This window comes from Pterocles gutturalis, unplaced genomic scaffold, assembly GCF_000699245.1.
Source record: "Pterocles gutturalis isolate BGI_N339 unplaced genomic scaffold, ASM69924v1 scaffold49711, whole genome shotgun sequence".
In the NCBI taxonomy this organism is placed as follows: Eukaryota; Metazoa; Chordata; class Aves; order Pterocliformes; family Pteroclidae; genus Pterocles; species Pterocles gutturalis.
In genome coordinates this window covers 1-17661 of record NW_010104830.1, presented here as the reverse complement: position 1 = coordinate 17661, position 17661 = coordinate 1, and the positions used below count along the sequence as shown (strand labels likewise).

Here is a 17661-nt window from a genome sequence, read left to right as displayed (position 1 = left end):
CCTTTTGTCAGCCAGCAAGAAAATTTTTCACAAGCATTTCAAAAGAAGCAGATGTAAAAGCATGCCTCTACAGTAATTATGTCAGAAGCCCCATAACTTGCTATTGTCCGTTGCAAAAAAGGAGAATGTAGCACTAGGGACAGTGCTGCAGCTCCCATCAGCAGATGCATTTCTCTGCCAACCATCATTACCTCCTGTCTCCCCTAGATTGAGCTTCAAGACAGACTGCTGTTATCCAAGACCCACACCTGGCTAGACAGGGAGGCTACATAATCTGGGTCAGATGTAAAAGAGAGCTGCATGTCATGGTCATAACTTAGCACTTCATTCTCTTTTTCACCATCCATTACACTCTTCAGGGCTCCTAAACAGTTACTACTGTTTCTTGTACCTCTGCAAGAAGAAAGAGTGGAAGCACTGAAGTTTAATGTTACGTACTTGAGATATGCTTGCAAGCTGTTGCATGGCACTCCATCCTGTCTGAGTGACGCCTGTTGCAAACCGATGCTCTGAGAGAATAGGAGAGAATTCCACCAAAGTGTTCTCAAAAATTAAGCAGACACATCCCCTTCTGAGAAAGTTGGTGCATGTTCATGTATGGGAATCTAGGTTTCTCCTGTGTAATAAAATGTGGAGAAAGCTGGATGTCACATTAAATTGTATGGAAGAAGAATAATGATCACAGCATAATGTCGATTTGTCTCGGAAATACAAATATTGTCATTATCACAATTGCATCTCTATCACTTCAGGAGATCCCACCCGAAGCATTGTAAAATTAGAAAGAAAAATCACTGATTATTTGAGTTGCTACTTTTGTATGCATGTAGGAAAGAAAAGTAAGTTATCACTGTCAAAAATGTGTTGTGTTAAGGTATCTGATGTAATTTTTTCTTTCTCTTCCCCTAAAACAGAGGAATGGTGCCCTCTTTGGCAACCACATAAACCATATTAGCAGTGACAGACGAGATTCATTTCAACAGATCAACACCACACACCGCCCCTTACATGTTCAGCGGCCTTCAATTCCATCTGCAAGTGACACTGAGAAAAGTATATATCCTCAGGCAGGAAATTCTGTGTACCACAATCATCATAATCACAACTCAGTAGGAAAGCAAGTTCCAAACTCAACAAATGCCAATCTCAATAATGCCAACGTGTCCAAAGTTGTTCATGGAAAACACACAAATTTTGGAAATCATGAGCATAGATCTGAAAACAGTTACCATTCCTACTCCAGAACTGATCATGAGAAGCACAGAAGGCCAAGCAGTAGGAGGTAAACTTATAAATATGTATATAATTCTAAATAAATTTATATATTGTAAATACACTATAACAAACCTTATGCTACATGAAACTAATTTTTATATTTAGCTTCATTTCTGTTGCCTACTAATGTATGAAACATATTTAAAATAGAGCTCTGATGTATGGGAAATGTATATAACTTTAAGAAGGTTTGAAAGTAGTAGTTTTATTTAAAGTGAAATTATTAGTTACAGCACGGTCACTGTAATCACCAATTAATTTCTCTAAACTATCTGATTTTAAAATCTTTCTACTTATTTTCATGGCTTACCTGGATAGAACCCGCTACTATGAAACATATATTAGGTGAGTTGATATTGTTCTGACATAACTGAAGAAGACAAAGTAGTTTTTTTTTTTCCCTCCCCTTTTTTCCTTTTTTCTTTTTCTTTTTTTTTTTTTTTTTTTTTTTTAGCAGTACAATTTTCAGAATTAACTGTGTGATAGTGCATATGCTGAATAACTTAAGTGGCGATTTCTAAGTCAAATTTTCCATCACCTGTTCTAAAAGGATAAAATTTTGGTAAAGTTCAAAATTATTCAAGCCCTTTTAAAAGTCCAGGCAGGTTTGTCCAGTTCTCAATAGACAGAAGATCACACCTAATGGTAACCCTTGTTTAAAATAGACTTGGAAAGACTGGAAAAAACACTGGCATTACCTTTGGTAAGTATTAATGTATACAGTTTCATTTATAGGGGGCCAAAAATCTTTCCTGGTTTTGTCTGAATATTTTCCAAGACAACTTCAAAAAATAGGATACATTGTGTTACTGGAAGTGCATTGCTAAATGTACATTCAGTGCTAGTTTTTAATGTCTAGATTTGCACATCCGTTTCTGATTTTTCTTGGAATACCTCAGTGAGAGCTCCTGAATATTTTAGCCATTTGGCAAACTTCAGACATTTCAGAGAAGCTGTGTTTCTTCAAAGTACTCTGAATTTATGTTTTGTAAAAATGTCTTAAATGTATTTCGCTTCACTGAGCATCCCCATATTAATTATTTTAATGGGGATGGAAATAAAGAGAGGTCATCTTTAAGAAAAGGATAAAATAGTCGTGTTCTGAACTGTAATTCTGAGCAATTTACTATAACACCACATTCTGACAACAGGAGTTGTTAATGCTTTTTTGTTTTTTCTTGGGAGTACATTAAAAGAACTGTGTATAAAACATAAAATTTATATAAATAAAATATTAAAAATGTATTTGTTTGCTACTTACAGATCTGACTCTGGTGATGGGCGTCGACCTACTATTTGCCGTGAAGAACGTGACGTTCGAGACTATTGCAATGATGACCATTATTTGGGAGAGCAGGAATACTTTAGTGGAGAAGAATATTATGAGGAAGACAGTATGTTGTCAGGAAGCAGGTGAGGATATTTGTTAACTGGGAAAAATATTTCAATAATTAGGTACATATCTGTAAAGGCTTCACTTAGCAAACTTATACTGAAAATTCTCTAATGAAGTTAATACTCCACAAATCCTGGCAAATGAAATGGCAAATAGGAATAGTGTGTGTACCAAAGATCTTTTGTATTTGGCATTGTGTGCTGACACCAGCAAAACGTCTGTACCAAATTCAAAAGAAAGCACAAACTTTGAACTGACTATAAACTAGATAGTACATAACCAAAGAAGCTTTTAATTTATAAATAAAATTTCATGTATGATGGAAGAAGGATCAAGCTCAGATAGAGGAACCTTTAGAAATAGTTTTCTTCTTTTAAATTAACTTAAAGGTGAAATGGGTAAACTGTGGGCTGAGATCATAAGGTACTAGCTGGACCAATAAAGAATTGGATTACTTCATTTTGAAAATTCTCATTATACCTCTTTATTAATAATTCTCCTCTTGGCACCTTTTTTGTCTTCTTAATAACATGACACTTATGACACTTAACACTGTCATAGTTGTCCTGGCCTTTATGTGTTTGGAATAGATGGTTTTTAAGGTTTATTCATAAGCTCTATGGTAATTCCATCAATTGAATTTACTGCATAATATCTAAATTTGTATTGATCTTAGGCTTCCTACTGTAACTGCACAGTTCTAGTTTTATAACCTGGTTCCTCGCAGTTTTCTAACTCATTTCTTTTTTCTCCAGCCAAAACTTGGAATAGTATTCTAGGTAGTTAAAATATTTCTCACCTGTAGTGTTTTTTAACAACTGTTGCCTGATCCTGTGTATTTAACTCCTGTGATCTTTGCATTCAACATCTTAATTTCAGATTTAAGAAGAAAATACCTTAATTTAATTTTGGTAAATTTATGCTTTTATCTGCAACTTTATTTCACAGAGTTTCTTCAGAACTGGACTGGGGGAGGGGGGAGTTTTTAACTTCAGAAGAGTGGCTCCCAAGTTAGTTTGGCTTTGAGCATTACCAAATTAATTTGATTTGAACACTGTGCTGTTGTCTTCAGGCAGTGATGACTTCAGCAACAGGGCAGGTGCTGACTTTGCATGGGGACTGCTCCTGTACATAAATAACAGGTTTCCAGTTGTGAAGGCAATGATTGGGTGCTGCTTTGGGAGAAGTCGTGATATTCTGATTTAGCCTGTAAAATGTGAGACTCTTAGAGTGTCTTCTGAGTATCAACCTGTCATGGAAGACAGGTTGATACTCAGAACCTATATTTGGTAAGACTGAAAGGTTTCCTATTTTAAAAAAATTAAAATTAAATGCACCTTTTCCCTAAATATATAATGATTTTCTTTTAAATTTCATAATATTCACTTTCTTATGATGTAGAAAGACATATGCATTTAAAAGATCTTGAGTAGATTGTGTTCATCTTCCTTAAAATAGCTATGTTTCCCTTCAGCTGAATAAATACAATAACACTCAAAAATATCCTCTAGATCTGTCACTAAATTTTTAAGTCCAGCCCAGAAGCAGAGGAATTTATTGTAATTTTATCTTAGATCAGTAAGTCCATATGCACAAGTGCCAGACATGCTTAAATCTGCTCCTCCTCCTCCTCTACTGTCTTCCTTTGCCAACTGAATTCTAGCAAGACTGGCACCCTAATCTGCATCTTGTTAGTTTGCATACAAGCTAAAATTTGCATGAAAGCTAAATTTTACAGGATTCTCAGGTCACTAATTTTTTTATATAAGTACAGTCAAATAACACCCTTGCAAGATTTGATTTTCGACAAGAGAAGGATCCAGAATATACAAGGCTTAATTTTGTTCTGAGTTTCTGTGTTCCACAGATTACCCAGGGTTCACAAGACAGCATGTCGAGTATTTTTTTTTTAGCAATGTACAACTGAAGTCCTACCTTTTAGCCTGTACGGGCAAGAATAACTTCACTGAAAATATAATTTGATAAAAATTGCACCTGTGAGCTTACTATGTAACTATACTAGTACAAAAGTGTGTGCTCGCTATCTCAAAATTGGCTTGCATACAGAAACGGGATTTTAAAACTGAGTTGTGTAATTATATCACATAATATTTGGTTATCTTGCTGGAGAAAAAGTAGATTTGAAACTCTTCTAGAAAAAAATCTAATAGATCAATTTAGGGAAACTGACTGAAATAATATTTTCTTTATTATATTTTAAATGCAGGCATATTTATGATTACCACTGTAGATATCACTGCCATGACTCAGATTTTGAGAGGCCAAAAGGTTACCATCACCCACATGGTTTCTTTGAGGAAGATGATTCACAGATCTGTTATGATACAAAAAGATCCCCTAGGAGACGGCTGCTACCTCCAACACCAACACGTATGTACATTAAGAAAAATTTGTTTGCAAATCTAGAATTATTTAAATGCATTCAGACATGTTCCAGTATAAAAGGCTTCTTTTTAACCTGGATTTCAAACATGACATTTCTCAATCAGTGTTGCTAGTAGTTTATTGTGTATGGGAGAAATATCTATCCATCCTGAGAGATTGCTCAGAGAATCTATGGATCCTAGCTTACAAGTTAGTCTTTCTAATATCTCTTCCCTTGTTCATCCAGTAATACAAAAATAACAACTTTAATTGCTGATTTTAACTTGATTTGATAAATTAAGAAAGAGTGAGGTAGAATGTATCAGTAGTTTGCCCTGAAACCTCGATCAGAGAGTTTCAATCTGTGTGCCCTTTATTCACACCTACAGAAGTGTACTGTTGCTGTGAGTCAGTGCTGTTGTCTCTCTAGTGACTCACCTGCTGGCACGTCCCCTGTCTCTTAACAGTCATGCTGCTTAATGACATTTTAATCACTTCCATTTACATCTTTACCTTGTACTGTTATAGTAAACACTAGAGACTGAAGCAGGATAATATTCAGGGAAAAGAGAACCAAGAGTGAGCTTAGTGGTCTTTGGCTTTGTGGTTTTTTTTCCTTACTTTTGAAGTGCCTTTAGCTTTTTAACATGAGTTTTTCAAGTCCCTGTGAGCTTAGCATTTTATTTCTGATTCACATTGGTACTTTATTCTGCCATTTCAGGAACAATGCCTAATATTCCATGTTTCTTCTGAGGGAGAAAATGTTTCAATTTATAGATTGAATTAGTGTTGACAACTGATTTTTTTTTTTACCTGTTTCTTTCATTTTCATTTATTGTCCTTAGATCCTTCCCGTGGTTTCTCCTTATCTTAAGAACAATATTGATTTATCTGCATTTCTAAAAGTTATCATGCTGCTTATCTTGCAATTTTGTATTTTCCAGGCCATGTGCTAATCCTCTGGTGAAACTAGGCACACACTCAAAGCACTTGGATTTTGGTCTTTGACACTTGAGAGGGGAAGCACTCGCGGCTCTGAAGTGCAAAATAAACCTCTAAGGCTCACTCTTGTTGGTGCACAAGAAACAACACTCAGCTCCATGCACCCCCATAGTGTCCCTAAGAGTACCCTCACCCAGAGTCAGCACAGCTGGCTCTGTTACGTGTCTTTGGATGATGCCATCTAACCAGTGCCATCCAGACAAGACAATACAGAATCGTTTCTAGAAGAGTCTCCACGTTTTGTCTGCTATAAGATGGATTTGTTTTCCAGCAAAACCAGAGTTGTCTTTCATTCTGATGATTCCAGCAGCCAAAGTCACAGTCCTTTTATCTTTTGAAGTATGACTGTAAGGATCCTGTGAGTAGGAAAATGGGTTTCAGTCCTCTCCTGTCTCAGCCACTCTGAAAAAATGCAGCTGTAGGTTTTTAAAAAAAAAAAAAAAGTGTTTCAGAGATAAGTGTAGTGGGATCATTATAGAACATCTGAGGTATGTTTAAAGCTACAGAAAACTATAGTAAAGGGCAGCAGCAAAATATATTATAATACAGGAAACATCCTTCAGCAATATTGTCAGTGCTGGATCCTCACTTTTGGCACTCAGCCCTTTACAAGACTAGTAATGCTCTCTGCTATTTGGCTTTCTGAACTGAAGGGGCACAGATGGAAAAAACAGAAAGAATGCGAGTCTTGCACTATAGAGAGTAAATAACTCAGATGAATGATAGCAAAATGTACAGAAAGCTGCAAGCTCTCTTCCAGTAGCAGAAGGAAAAGACATCAGACAAAGGGGAGACTGTGAAATGAGACTCCTGTGCATCTTTCTACAAGCTTTTCTGATAGCAGAGGAATTTTAAGCCAAACAAAATAGATGGATGCTTTGTGTATACTTTCCATACATTGCAGGAGAACAACCTCCTTATAGAAATCCTCTGGGGTCTTCCCATGGAATTGTTGTGAGGGGAGGGTTGAAGGCTTCCTGTGACTGCAGGCTTTGGGATTCGTTTAACTTTTCTGATAAAATTTTGATCACAGTATTAAGTAGACATTCTTTAGAGGAAGCTTACACTTTTTATCTCACGTACAAGACACCAGATAAATGTACTAGATAAGAGGACCTAGTTCTCATCTAAGTTGTGCAAGGGTAATGTAGGAAGTCCTTTGATTTACACCAGTATAATGTCACAACAGCACAGTCAGGCCTCTTGTCGTAACCATTTATTTAATGTTCAGGAACACAGCTGAGAAATTTTAGAGGCTCGGTATCTCAGCCAATTTTAAAAGAAGATCAAACCCATTATTTGTAACTAGTGTATGGGCTGTTTGGCCTGGGGAGGAAGCCTTGATGTTCTCATGCTAAGAAAGAAAAAGGAAAAAGAAAAAAAAAAGAAACCTGCAAGGTTGCACTAAACAGTTTCTGCTAGCATGTGGATTGAGTCCAAGTTAATGTAACATACAGTGCCTTGGCTGAGTACTGTAGTTAGTAAATTGATCTCTGTGTCAAACTTTCTAGAGTTTTTTATACCAAACTCATCACCACAGTATTTGAGCAACTTCCAGAAGTGTATGATTAAGATGTTCTTTCAGACTCTTCCCTGGGGAGAATAATGTGCAAAGTGTCTTGATTTGGATGAGGAGACTTTTTTGGTTTTCTTTTTATTCATTTTGGTATTGGGACATTTGTTAGGATCAGGAGCCAAGGCTTATATTCCTGTATTTGCATTTACCATAGAGACAATGGAAAGAGACACAAAGATTGCATTAAGTGGACTGAATCATCTCCTGGAGGTGCCTGTTTTAGTCCAATGGCTCTTTAAGGAACCTTGATTGTTATTATCCAGCAATAAGTGTCTGGTGAGAATTATGAGGGATTCTAAGTCTATCGCACTTAACTCTTCAATTATGTTCACAAAATTCTTGGTGTTGGGGAAAAAAGATACCAAGAATAGTTTCAATAAGTTTCAAGAGAGCACAATTTTGTATCATTGCTTTGTATAGTCAGGCACTTTCCAGTTTTCCACTATGATGCTTGCAGCTGTGAGGATGTAGCTGGATTCCAGCTGCTGTTCAGTGTCCAGGCTTTCTTCACACTGAAGCTAACACAGAGGAGTGACCATGCGCTGCTTCCCATTGCGCTGCAGGCTTTCACCAAGACCAGCTGAAACATTTCCCCATCAGCGAAACATCTTGATCCAGTTTAGATTTCTGCTTCTTCCTTTTTAGCATTTATATGAATAACAGCATACATAACAGCAGAGACCATGGTTTATCATTGTCGTAAGTAACAGAATAAACATCAGGAACTGGCAACATGAGTCAGCTTTGACATGGACATGGTTTTTAGTATTGCACATTGCTTCCAAGGAACTGGGGATTTGGTATTTCCTTTGGGAAGTCTCGTTCATTAGAATGAAGCATTCAAAACCGTGGGCAAGAAAGAAGAAACTCTTCTTTGTAACTATTCACAGCAGTTTTCAGCAAAACAAAGTGTCTGAAACAGTCTGCTGTATAACACAAGGTTCCTTTGTGAAACAGCTGCTTCAGATTCTGTTGTTAGGCGGCTCATACGATTTCTACTTAGGACTCCGTTTGCTCATATGATGAATCTATCCTTTATTTTATCACCAGCTCCTTGCTTCTGTTAGCACAGCTTATTTCTTACTGGCGAATATGTTTTTATTTGTGTGACAATTGACTCATACTGGAATTCTGGAAATAATAAGACTTGGAGGAAAAGTATTTTATTTTCCTAATGAATTATGGTTTCCCTGTAGCAAATAGACGATCTTCCTTTAACTTCGAATGCCTCCGCCGACAAAGTAGTCAAGATGACATACCACTCTCTCCTAATTTCCACCATCGCACTGCTTTACCACTCCACTTAATGCAACAGCAGGTAAACACAAGATCTTATTTCACTAGTAATGAATTACATCTTTCCAGCTTCTGTATTGTACTTCTAACTTTCATTGTTGTTTGAAACAGTAACTAGTGCACTTGCCTGTGCACAACTTCTAGGCCAAGTGTAGGTTTGTAGTTGCTACACACGAGGCTTCTCAAATATCAGCCTTCTACAAAACATTGACAATGAGTAGTTTGGCCCTATGACTCTTTAAGTGTCCACAAAGAGTTGGGACGCCCTAAGGAATTTTGACCAGGACTGCATAATACAGCAACTGTCCATTAATCTTTGCCTGTGCAGTTACTGAGGCCCACTTGAGAGAATTCAGAAGTACAACATGCACATCTTCTGAGGCTCAATACCCAGCTCTGACATAGCCCTGAGAAGATGGTGATTTCCATTGCCTAGAGACACTATCCAGAATGCTTGGAAAATGCTGACAGCTTCCTATCCTCTCCCTACAGGACAGAAGGAATGTTTCTACGCTTCGCTTTCTTTGTTTAATATATTGTATAAGCAATTATTTTTCTTTATTAATGCTAATACCAAGATTTTGTGATCTGAGTAATACTATTTTATCCTGTCAATTTACCAATTTCTGTCCTGTTCCTCCTTTACATAACGACTAATCATCAGAAAATGTTAACTTTGCGTAGCTGCTGCCTGAATAATTGGTTTGAACTAACTGCTGAAATAAGAAGTGAGTATGACTGAACATTTAAAATCACTAACTTCTAAAATTCTTCCCCTTACCAGGTCATGGCTGTTGCAGGTCTGGACTCCAGCAAAGCTCATAAACATTCACCAAGTCGTTCAACACGTTCCTGGGCTACCCCACCTGCAACCCCTCCCAACAGGGACCGTACTCCATATTACACACCTCTGATCCAGGTTGACAGGGCTGAATCTACAGAGCATATGAATGGTAGCCTGCCTTCATTGCATAGGAGCTCTTGGTACACAGATGACCCTGATATTTCCTACCGAACATTTACACCAGCCAGTTTAACTGTACCTAATGACTTTAGGCATAAACATAGTGACAAGCAGAGGAGCGCAGACAGTTTGGTAGAAGCGGTAAGTATTACAGAAACCCCTGAAGTAGCCAAGAGTGTCTGTCTGTTCAGTTTTTGTGATAACTTTAAAAAGTGTTTAGTTCAGTTCACATTATCTTTCTGAAAATGTGGCGTTTTCAGTTTCAAAGCTCAAAACTGTTTTTAGGTAAAGACGGGGAATTTATCCATGGTTGTTATGCAGTAAACGATTTCTACTGAATCCAAATCTTAACATCTGTGTCAGAGAACTGAAGAGATTTCAAAGAGATTTCAAATTTAAGTTTTCTATATGAGGATCAGTTACAAAGTGTCCTTCCACAATGGCTGATATGGAAGAGATGATGCATATGCCTGTTCTCCCTGGTGTTTCTAAAGATATATATCACCACTCTTACAGTAATCTGAATAAAAGATCAAGAAGTCTATGAATTGGTGTACTAAATGCAGAGAGGTGAATAACAACTACAAGAATTGATTTGTGGGTGCACTAAAGAATGTTAAGAATTCCCTTTTATATTAAAAATATTTGAAGATAAAGAATATATAGCATTTCTGAATCACGCTTAACTGTTCTTGCTTCCATCTGTCACTTCCTTTCCATTGCTGTGAGCTAAACAATACATTTGTTAAATTTTATTTGCAAATGGGACTTCAGCATCTTCCTTCTACATACTCTAAAGTACCAAGGATGTATCTAGAATTCTCTGTTTCAGGCAATTGCACCATCTGAGATATATTAGCTGTTGTCTTTAGTACATCAGCCTGATGATTGATGTTTACCAAAGACTACTCCCAGATTTCAAAAGAGAAAAGCCAGATGTATTGCATTTTCAGTTACATTATCATATAACTGATACACTGTGGTTTGGAGCCATTTGATTGTTGATTTGATTTGATTGTTCTTTACACATATAGTTTTTCTGTGGGTTGCTGTGGTGATTCATTATTGGGTTTCTAGTATTTTCCACAAATGAGAAACGTTGTTATGACCTGTCTGTTCTTCTGTAATTCCACTGTATATCTCATTCTCTCTCCTCCATCTGCCAGGTACTTATATCTGAAGGCCTAGGAAGGTATGCAAAGGACCCTAAATTTGTTTCAGCTACAAAACATGAGATTGCTGATGCATGTGACATGACTATTGATGAGATGGAAAGTGCAGCAAGTAATCTTCTCAATGGAAATATTAGCAATGGGACCAGTGGGGATATGTTTCCCATTTTAAGCAGACAAGATTATGAACTTCAAGATTTTGGTCCTGGCTACAGTGATGAAGAACCAGAAACGGGACGATATGAAGAAGACTTAGCTGATGAAATGATATGCATTACAAGCTTATAGTATTTAGCAAGGAAAATTATTCTAACAGAAAAAGTGCCTCACAGTTTAAAGATGCTAGGCACTAGCTGGAGTGAAGAACCAGTGAAATTTTGTACAAGTGATGTCACACCTCAAGGAAGCCATAAATTTATTATCTCCAGGTTGCCGAAATGTGATCAGAGCTGCAGTACGTCAAATTTCCTCCCACAGAATCTTCAGTTCCTCTGTAGGAATAAGGTTATTTTGAAACCAAGCAGATTGTGACAATCAGCTTTCTAGAGGGCTAGAGCGGGATTCTGAGGTGTAATATCTTGCTTGTGTTTCAACCTTGTGCTGCTGGCCTTCATAGTAGAGCAGGATTTTGTCAAGGAAAACGTCTGTATAGTCCAGCACAAAATTGCGTGGGAAACAGCAACATGAAACGAGTGATGACAACCAATAACGTCATTACCTCAGTACTCAATAGCATATCAGCTGCCCGTTGCATATCCATTCTAACATTGTTTTCAAACTTGACTCCTGATTTCTTTTCTTAATGCTCTTCTAAAATACACTTTGTCATGCTCTACCTGTTAGGGATCATTGGAAAAAGAAGTTATACAAAGAATAATCTGTCATATGTAACACAGTTTACATAGGAAAATATCATTCAGGTAGTCTGTTTTATGACTATCATGTTAAGGGCAAAATATACTGGAATAATTGCATTCTTACTAATGCACTTGCAACCAGGTTATAGTAGAATTAGATAAGATAGTTTGCTAAAAATTATATAGTAGAAATTATTGTAAATTAATTGTAATATACAATGATTTGTATTTGTAAAGAGATGTTCTATATTTTGTAATTATTGTACCGTAATTGAACTGCAGCAATATTTATGGACCCTAATTATTGTAACTCTCCACAGAATTCTAGATAGAAGTATTTTTACTTGGAATATATAGATCTATAGCATAAATATTTAAATAGAGCCACCTCTCAGTGTAAATCTCTTTTTGGGATAAAGTGTCAAGTTTGAACTTGGCAACAGAACAGATTTTTTTTTAAATAATTGAGTGAAATGAATCTTTCTGCATAAGGGATGCGCTGTTGACTATTTACAGTCTTATACTTGGAAAAGTGAAAGATTTAAAGTTATTTTAAATTTTTGATTGAAAAATAAGCTCTAATTTTATTTTTGTATTAATCCCATGCTAAAAATAAATTTTAAAGTAATTAAAAAATTGACAAGTTCATGCCAGGGTATTACTATTCATGAGACAATTTGTTTTGACAAAGTATATTAGCTACATACCCTACTTTGATAGAAAGCATCTTGGGCAGAAAATATTTCACAGGTAAATGAAAATGCTTTACTTCAGTACTACTTGCTCTGCTTGTGAAGAAAAGAAATAAGATAAAATGATTCTTCACAGAACCAAAAACCTTGATACAAGAAGTATACTATTTTATTGCCTCTACTGTTTTGTTGTCCTATGTATACTACTTCAAAGATTTATTTTTATGCAATCAAGAGAGGGCTTAGATATTGTTCACAATGCAGTAAAACCCTGAAATGACTTTGAGGCTAATACAACCTTGGAGGAAAATCAAAAAACACTGAAAGCTACGGTCTATTTTGTTAGCACTGGATAACAATGACTTGTTCTAACAAGTTATCTTATCAGGTTTTACCTGTAGTTCATATGCTAGATAGCAATCCAGTTCACATTTTTACAAATGTGATGTTTAAAACATGTCAATAAACATTTTGTACATAATGACAGTTTCCTATGAATAGCTTACAGACTTCCTCTGAAATCATTCTTATTTCAAATGCCAGGATAAGAACTTAAAGGTTTGTAAATTATTTCTTGACGTCATTTTGTATTAAAACAAATGCAAAATGTTCTTCAAAATAAAACTGTGTAATAATTTTATTATACTTGGGACTCCTTTTACTAATAGTTTTTCATCAGGAAGCTCCAGAAGTTAAATTTTGTTTGCACTGTTTGAAGAATGGAAGGGAATGTGTGGAATATAGTCATCAGTCTACACTATCATAGTGTGCAAGTCTTTTATGAACGATTGCTGTTAACCAGAAAGAAATAAAGTGATGAGAGTATTTGTATAAAAAAGGGTACTACTGCTTCCCTACTGTCTAGGAGATTATTACTTCCCTAGATACAGATCTATAGAAGCAATTGGGAAAATCTGACTAAAAACCCCTAAAACATCAAAACAAATCTTTCATGCTACTTGCCAGGAAACGCTTGGGCAGGTCACCCAGCAGTGGTCACTTTGGTACACTTTCCCAGCTTGCAGAAACAGACTTTAGGAGATCAAAACAGAGCTTTCTGGATTTGGTATCACTGAAATAGCAATGAGTAGTTTTCAAAGTTACACTTACTGTGGTATACAGACTTCTGCAAACCACCTTTAACGGAACTGAAGCTCAACATTAAAAATAAAAAGGAGGAAAAAAATCCTGGACCACGTTACTTCACTTCATGGACTTCTGATAGCACATCAAATTTGGCAGACTGAGCTGAACGATAAATTTTTTAAATTAATCATTTGTCCAAGGAGACAGAAAACAATATGCTGACTTCACTATGTTTTCTTGTTGGTATGGTTAGTCCTTAGCTCTCAATAGTCTGGTGAGAGACTCTTTAGGGCAGATATGTTATTTTATGGGAAAACACTCCTTACAAAAATAATGTAGGAAATGTAGTTACAAATCATGTTCTATATAGTTAATGGTTTAAGGGATATATATATGTATAAAAGTAATCAATATATGCACAATTATGTGGTAACTGGCACGCTTAAAATACTGCCAATTGTAGTAATTACTCAATACAGAAAAGATATGTTATCTCAATAATTGAAGCATGTTTAATGAGTTTCCAGATTTGTTTATACATGTATATAATGACAGAAAACATTAGTAAAGGATTAAGGATACATAGGTAAAGTAAGGAAACATAAGTAGAGGATTGCTACTACTTCTACAGAGAAGTAAATTCACTGAAAAAGTGAGTATATAAATTATATACATATTTGAACGGTGTCTTTTTTTTTGAGCTTGGATGACAGAAGAATAGAGACTAAAAATTATAATACTCTAATAAGATATGTGTGCATACTCTCTACAATAACTCTTTATGCTTTCATTATTCCTCAACATTTGTTTCTGTTTATTTTATAGAAAATGGATGTTCCAAGCCTACTTTCCAGTTCTCCGGTGTTTATACAGCTGCCTCATTTGGTTGCAGACTAACTGAAAGTAGACACTTGGAAAGGATTTAAAGCTGTAGAAACATGAAAAGGTCTGGTGTACAAAACCTTGAGTGGCCTTAGATAAATTCAATAAATGCGGTTTTACAAATACTGCTGCTTTCTGCTGCTTTTAAAAGCACTTCTCATACTAAAGCACCTTGAACTGAAATATGTGTAGAAAAGAAATGTTTTTGGTCACTCTTCTTTCTTAATCTCATTGTCCCCAGACAGAGACCTCCAATTGTGTCTGAAGCATCTGCAGCAAGTTATTACCATGGAAATGCTGGTGTTCTCACTCGTAGTACCATTGCTGGTTCAAGTCATGCTGGCAGGTCTAGTAACTTCCAAATTATTCCATCAAACAGCTTTTACAGTTAACTGTTCCTGAATACATAATGTAGTATAATCTGCACATTTATAGAAAAAATTATGTTTGGGTAGAACTGGGAATAATATTCAATTATACACTGTATTATTTTGTTAAATAAGTAAAACTCTGGAATTATCAGCCTGTGTTCTGTGAATCCAATAAGGTGCAAAAGATGGCTAATTTTAGCTAGGAGACTGCCAGTGCTCCTAGAGCATGTTAGAACACCTTGTACCTGTTCTAAGTATCCCTTAGCAGTCTTGACTCTGCTAGAATTAAAAACAATTTTAACAGGAATTCAGTATCAGCAACCAGATACAATGCAGGAGAAACTAACAGTACCTTGATGCTACCTAAAGATTTTGCCAGGGCAACAAAACTTTCAAATACCTGAGCCATTTCTTTAGCCCTGCATCAAAGGAATGTAATGAAGAAGCCTCAATGTTCTATAGCAGTGAGGCCTAAATTAAGAAAGCAACTGCAGTTCACAGCAATAAAAATACTGAAGTGTTTAGAAGTGTAGGAATTTGCAAGGCGTCTATATGTTTAGAACTGCAAGAAAATATGATGATGATTCAGAAGAAATGCCTGATTATCTGATTGCATGATGCAGCAATGTGTACCTGAATGTAAGACACGTGTGCAGTTTGCCATGTATATCTAACCTTGCTATTTCCTCATCTTCTAGAGCTTGATGTAATGACAGAGGACAGCTCTGTGCGTGTTCAGTGATAAGTTATGCAAGACAGTCGCTACCTAATCCTCTGCAGCTGCATAATAACAATTCCTACCTTGCATGCCTAGAGTGGAAACCCATGTTGTAAATCTGCAAATGCAGCAACTTCAGTATTCCATCTTTCCAAATTCCTTCCCCTCTCAACTGCCCAGGACTGTGGTAAGTCTCACCAGTATGTATTACTGTGAGTATCCTAATACTTTGTATTCCAAATGACACTAAGATACCTACTGAATACCTTAAAATGTAAATCTCAAAAGCACAGGTGCTGAATAAAAATGATTTGCCATAAAAAGGTACACCATACACCATTCATGCTTTCCCCAAACACGCAGTTGCATCAGATAAATTGTCTTATTAACACACCTAATCAATCACCTCTGACTAAAAATATTCTTGCTCTTCCCCTAATTCCAAAATAATGCATCACATACATAGAAAGGGTTTACCTGTCTCCTTTTGGAGCAGAGTTCACTGCTGTCCTCTTCTATCTTCAGCATTTTTGTCTTTATGCAGATACTATAATGAATTAAGTCCTTTCCCTCAGCAGCAAGGCTTCCAGCCACTGCCTTACAGCAAGCAGCACCAGGAAGAAGGTATCTGCCTTAAACATCTGCAGCTGTCCCTCTAGCCAACATCTGAGTCAGCAAGGTTTTTTACAGTCTGCTCAAGTGGTATAAAATGCAGTTTTTTCTGAAAAAAAAGTTCATTCTGTTTACAAGTCCTGAGCAATCTTAGGCTACAGAAGCTTTTACTTTATAATTTGACAGCTGCTTAGTCAGAAGTTATTTTGGCATACTTAATAAATCAAAAGAATTCAATGGATTCCATTTCATTCAATGAATTGTGTTTCTTCAGGATTTTTTTTTTCAGTACCAGAAAGTTAGATTGACCCACAAAAGACCTATTAAAGATCATGTATTTTGCTTTACACATCCGAAGATAGTCAAACAAAAACTTAAGTGCTAACTAAAACATAGAATCAGTTCACTGAATAAATTACTTGCTTTCTAATTTAAAAAGATCCCTTCCTGTATCATCAATAGCTGACCTTATGCAGTTACTTTGAGTAAACTTTCATTTTAAATCTGCCTTGGCCATCATTTTTTTCAATAAAATTTGAGTGATAGTAAGGCACCATACAGAATATTTGCTGAGAAATATCTTTTGCAAATACTCCTCTGTGAGAAAACACTAGTAACGTTAAGGAAGTTGCAGGAAGTGCAGACCTCTTACTGTGCTGAATGATAAAGTGGTACAACTAAATCAGCTTGAATTGTGAACTGAATTCTACTAACCTCCTTGCAAAAAGAGCAAGGAGAAATTCCAGTTTTCCCATATATTTTAATAAACACCAGCTCCTGGTCTGCTTTTTTTAGAAAAATAAGTTTCTGATAAATACAATGTACATCGTCTTTCTGAATACTATACAGTTAAGACTGCTAAGTATGGTGAAATCTAACTTTCAGTGAGGATTTGTGAACTGTGCATTCTTCTCATAAAAACCACATTTGACAAATTCTGAACACATGCAGACTCCTCTCTCTCCTGTGAATTCTGATACATACTACTTTGGCCTGTGAATATTAAATTGTATAAATGATTACATTTACATAATCATTCTTTGCAGGATGTGGGGATTACTGACTAGCTGTTATCCTTGGTAACACTCTCACAGCAGCTAAAATCCTTCCTTTAAATAAGGCATACCATAGTGATTTTCAAAATAGCACACATTAATCTCTTCCATTCCTCATGGAATTGCACAGTATTTCTAGCTTATGTGCCCAACTGTCTTGTCATGTAAAAGTAGCTTCTCTTCAACAAAAAATTTGAATTGTACTGCAAAAGATCATGCTTAACTAAAATAAGCAGCTTAAGCCAACTGATTAAAAAACCCGAATAGGTAGTCTAATATAAGAGAATGGTTCAAATCAATACTTATTTTTTATATATATATA

The 17661-nt window shown here is 36.0% G+C and overlaps 1 protein-coding gene across 1 annotated transcript; it reads left to right on the top strand.

Annotated features, from left to right (window-relative positions):
- Window positions 1-914: 914 nt before the first annotated feature.
- Window positions 915-13260, top strand: LOC104471724 (voltage-dependent L-type calcium channel subunit alpha-1D-like; the record flags this gene model as incomplete). Its single annotated transcript, XM_010087175.1, has 7 exons — window positions 915-1282; window positions 1594-1620; window positions 2539-2688; window positions 4899-5062; window positions 8831-8952; window positions 9715-10035; window positions 11061-13260. Coding segments are annotated over 7 exons (1446 nt in total), but the record flags the coding sequence as incomplete, so codon positions are not given.
- Window positions 13261-17661: the final 4401 nt, after the last annotated feature.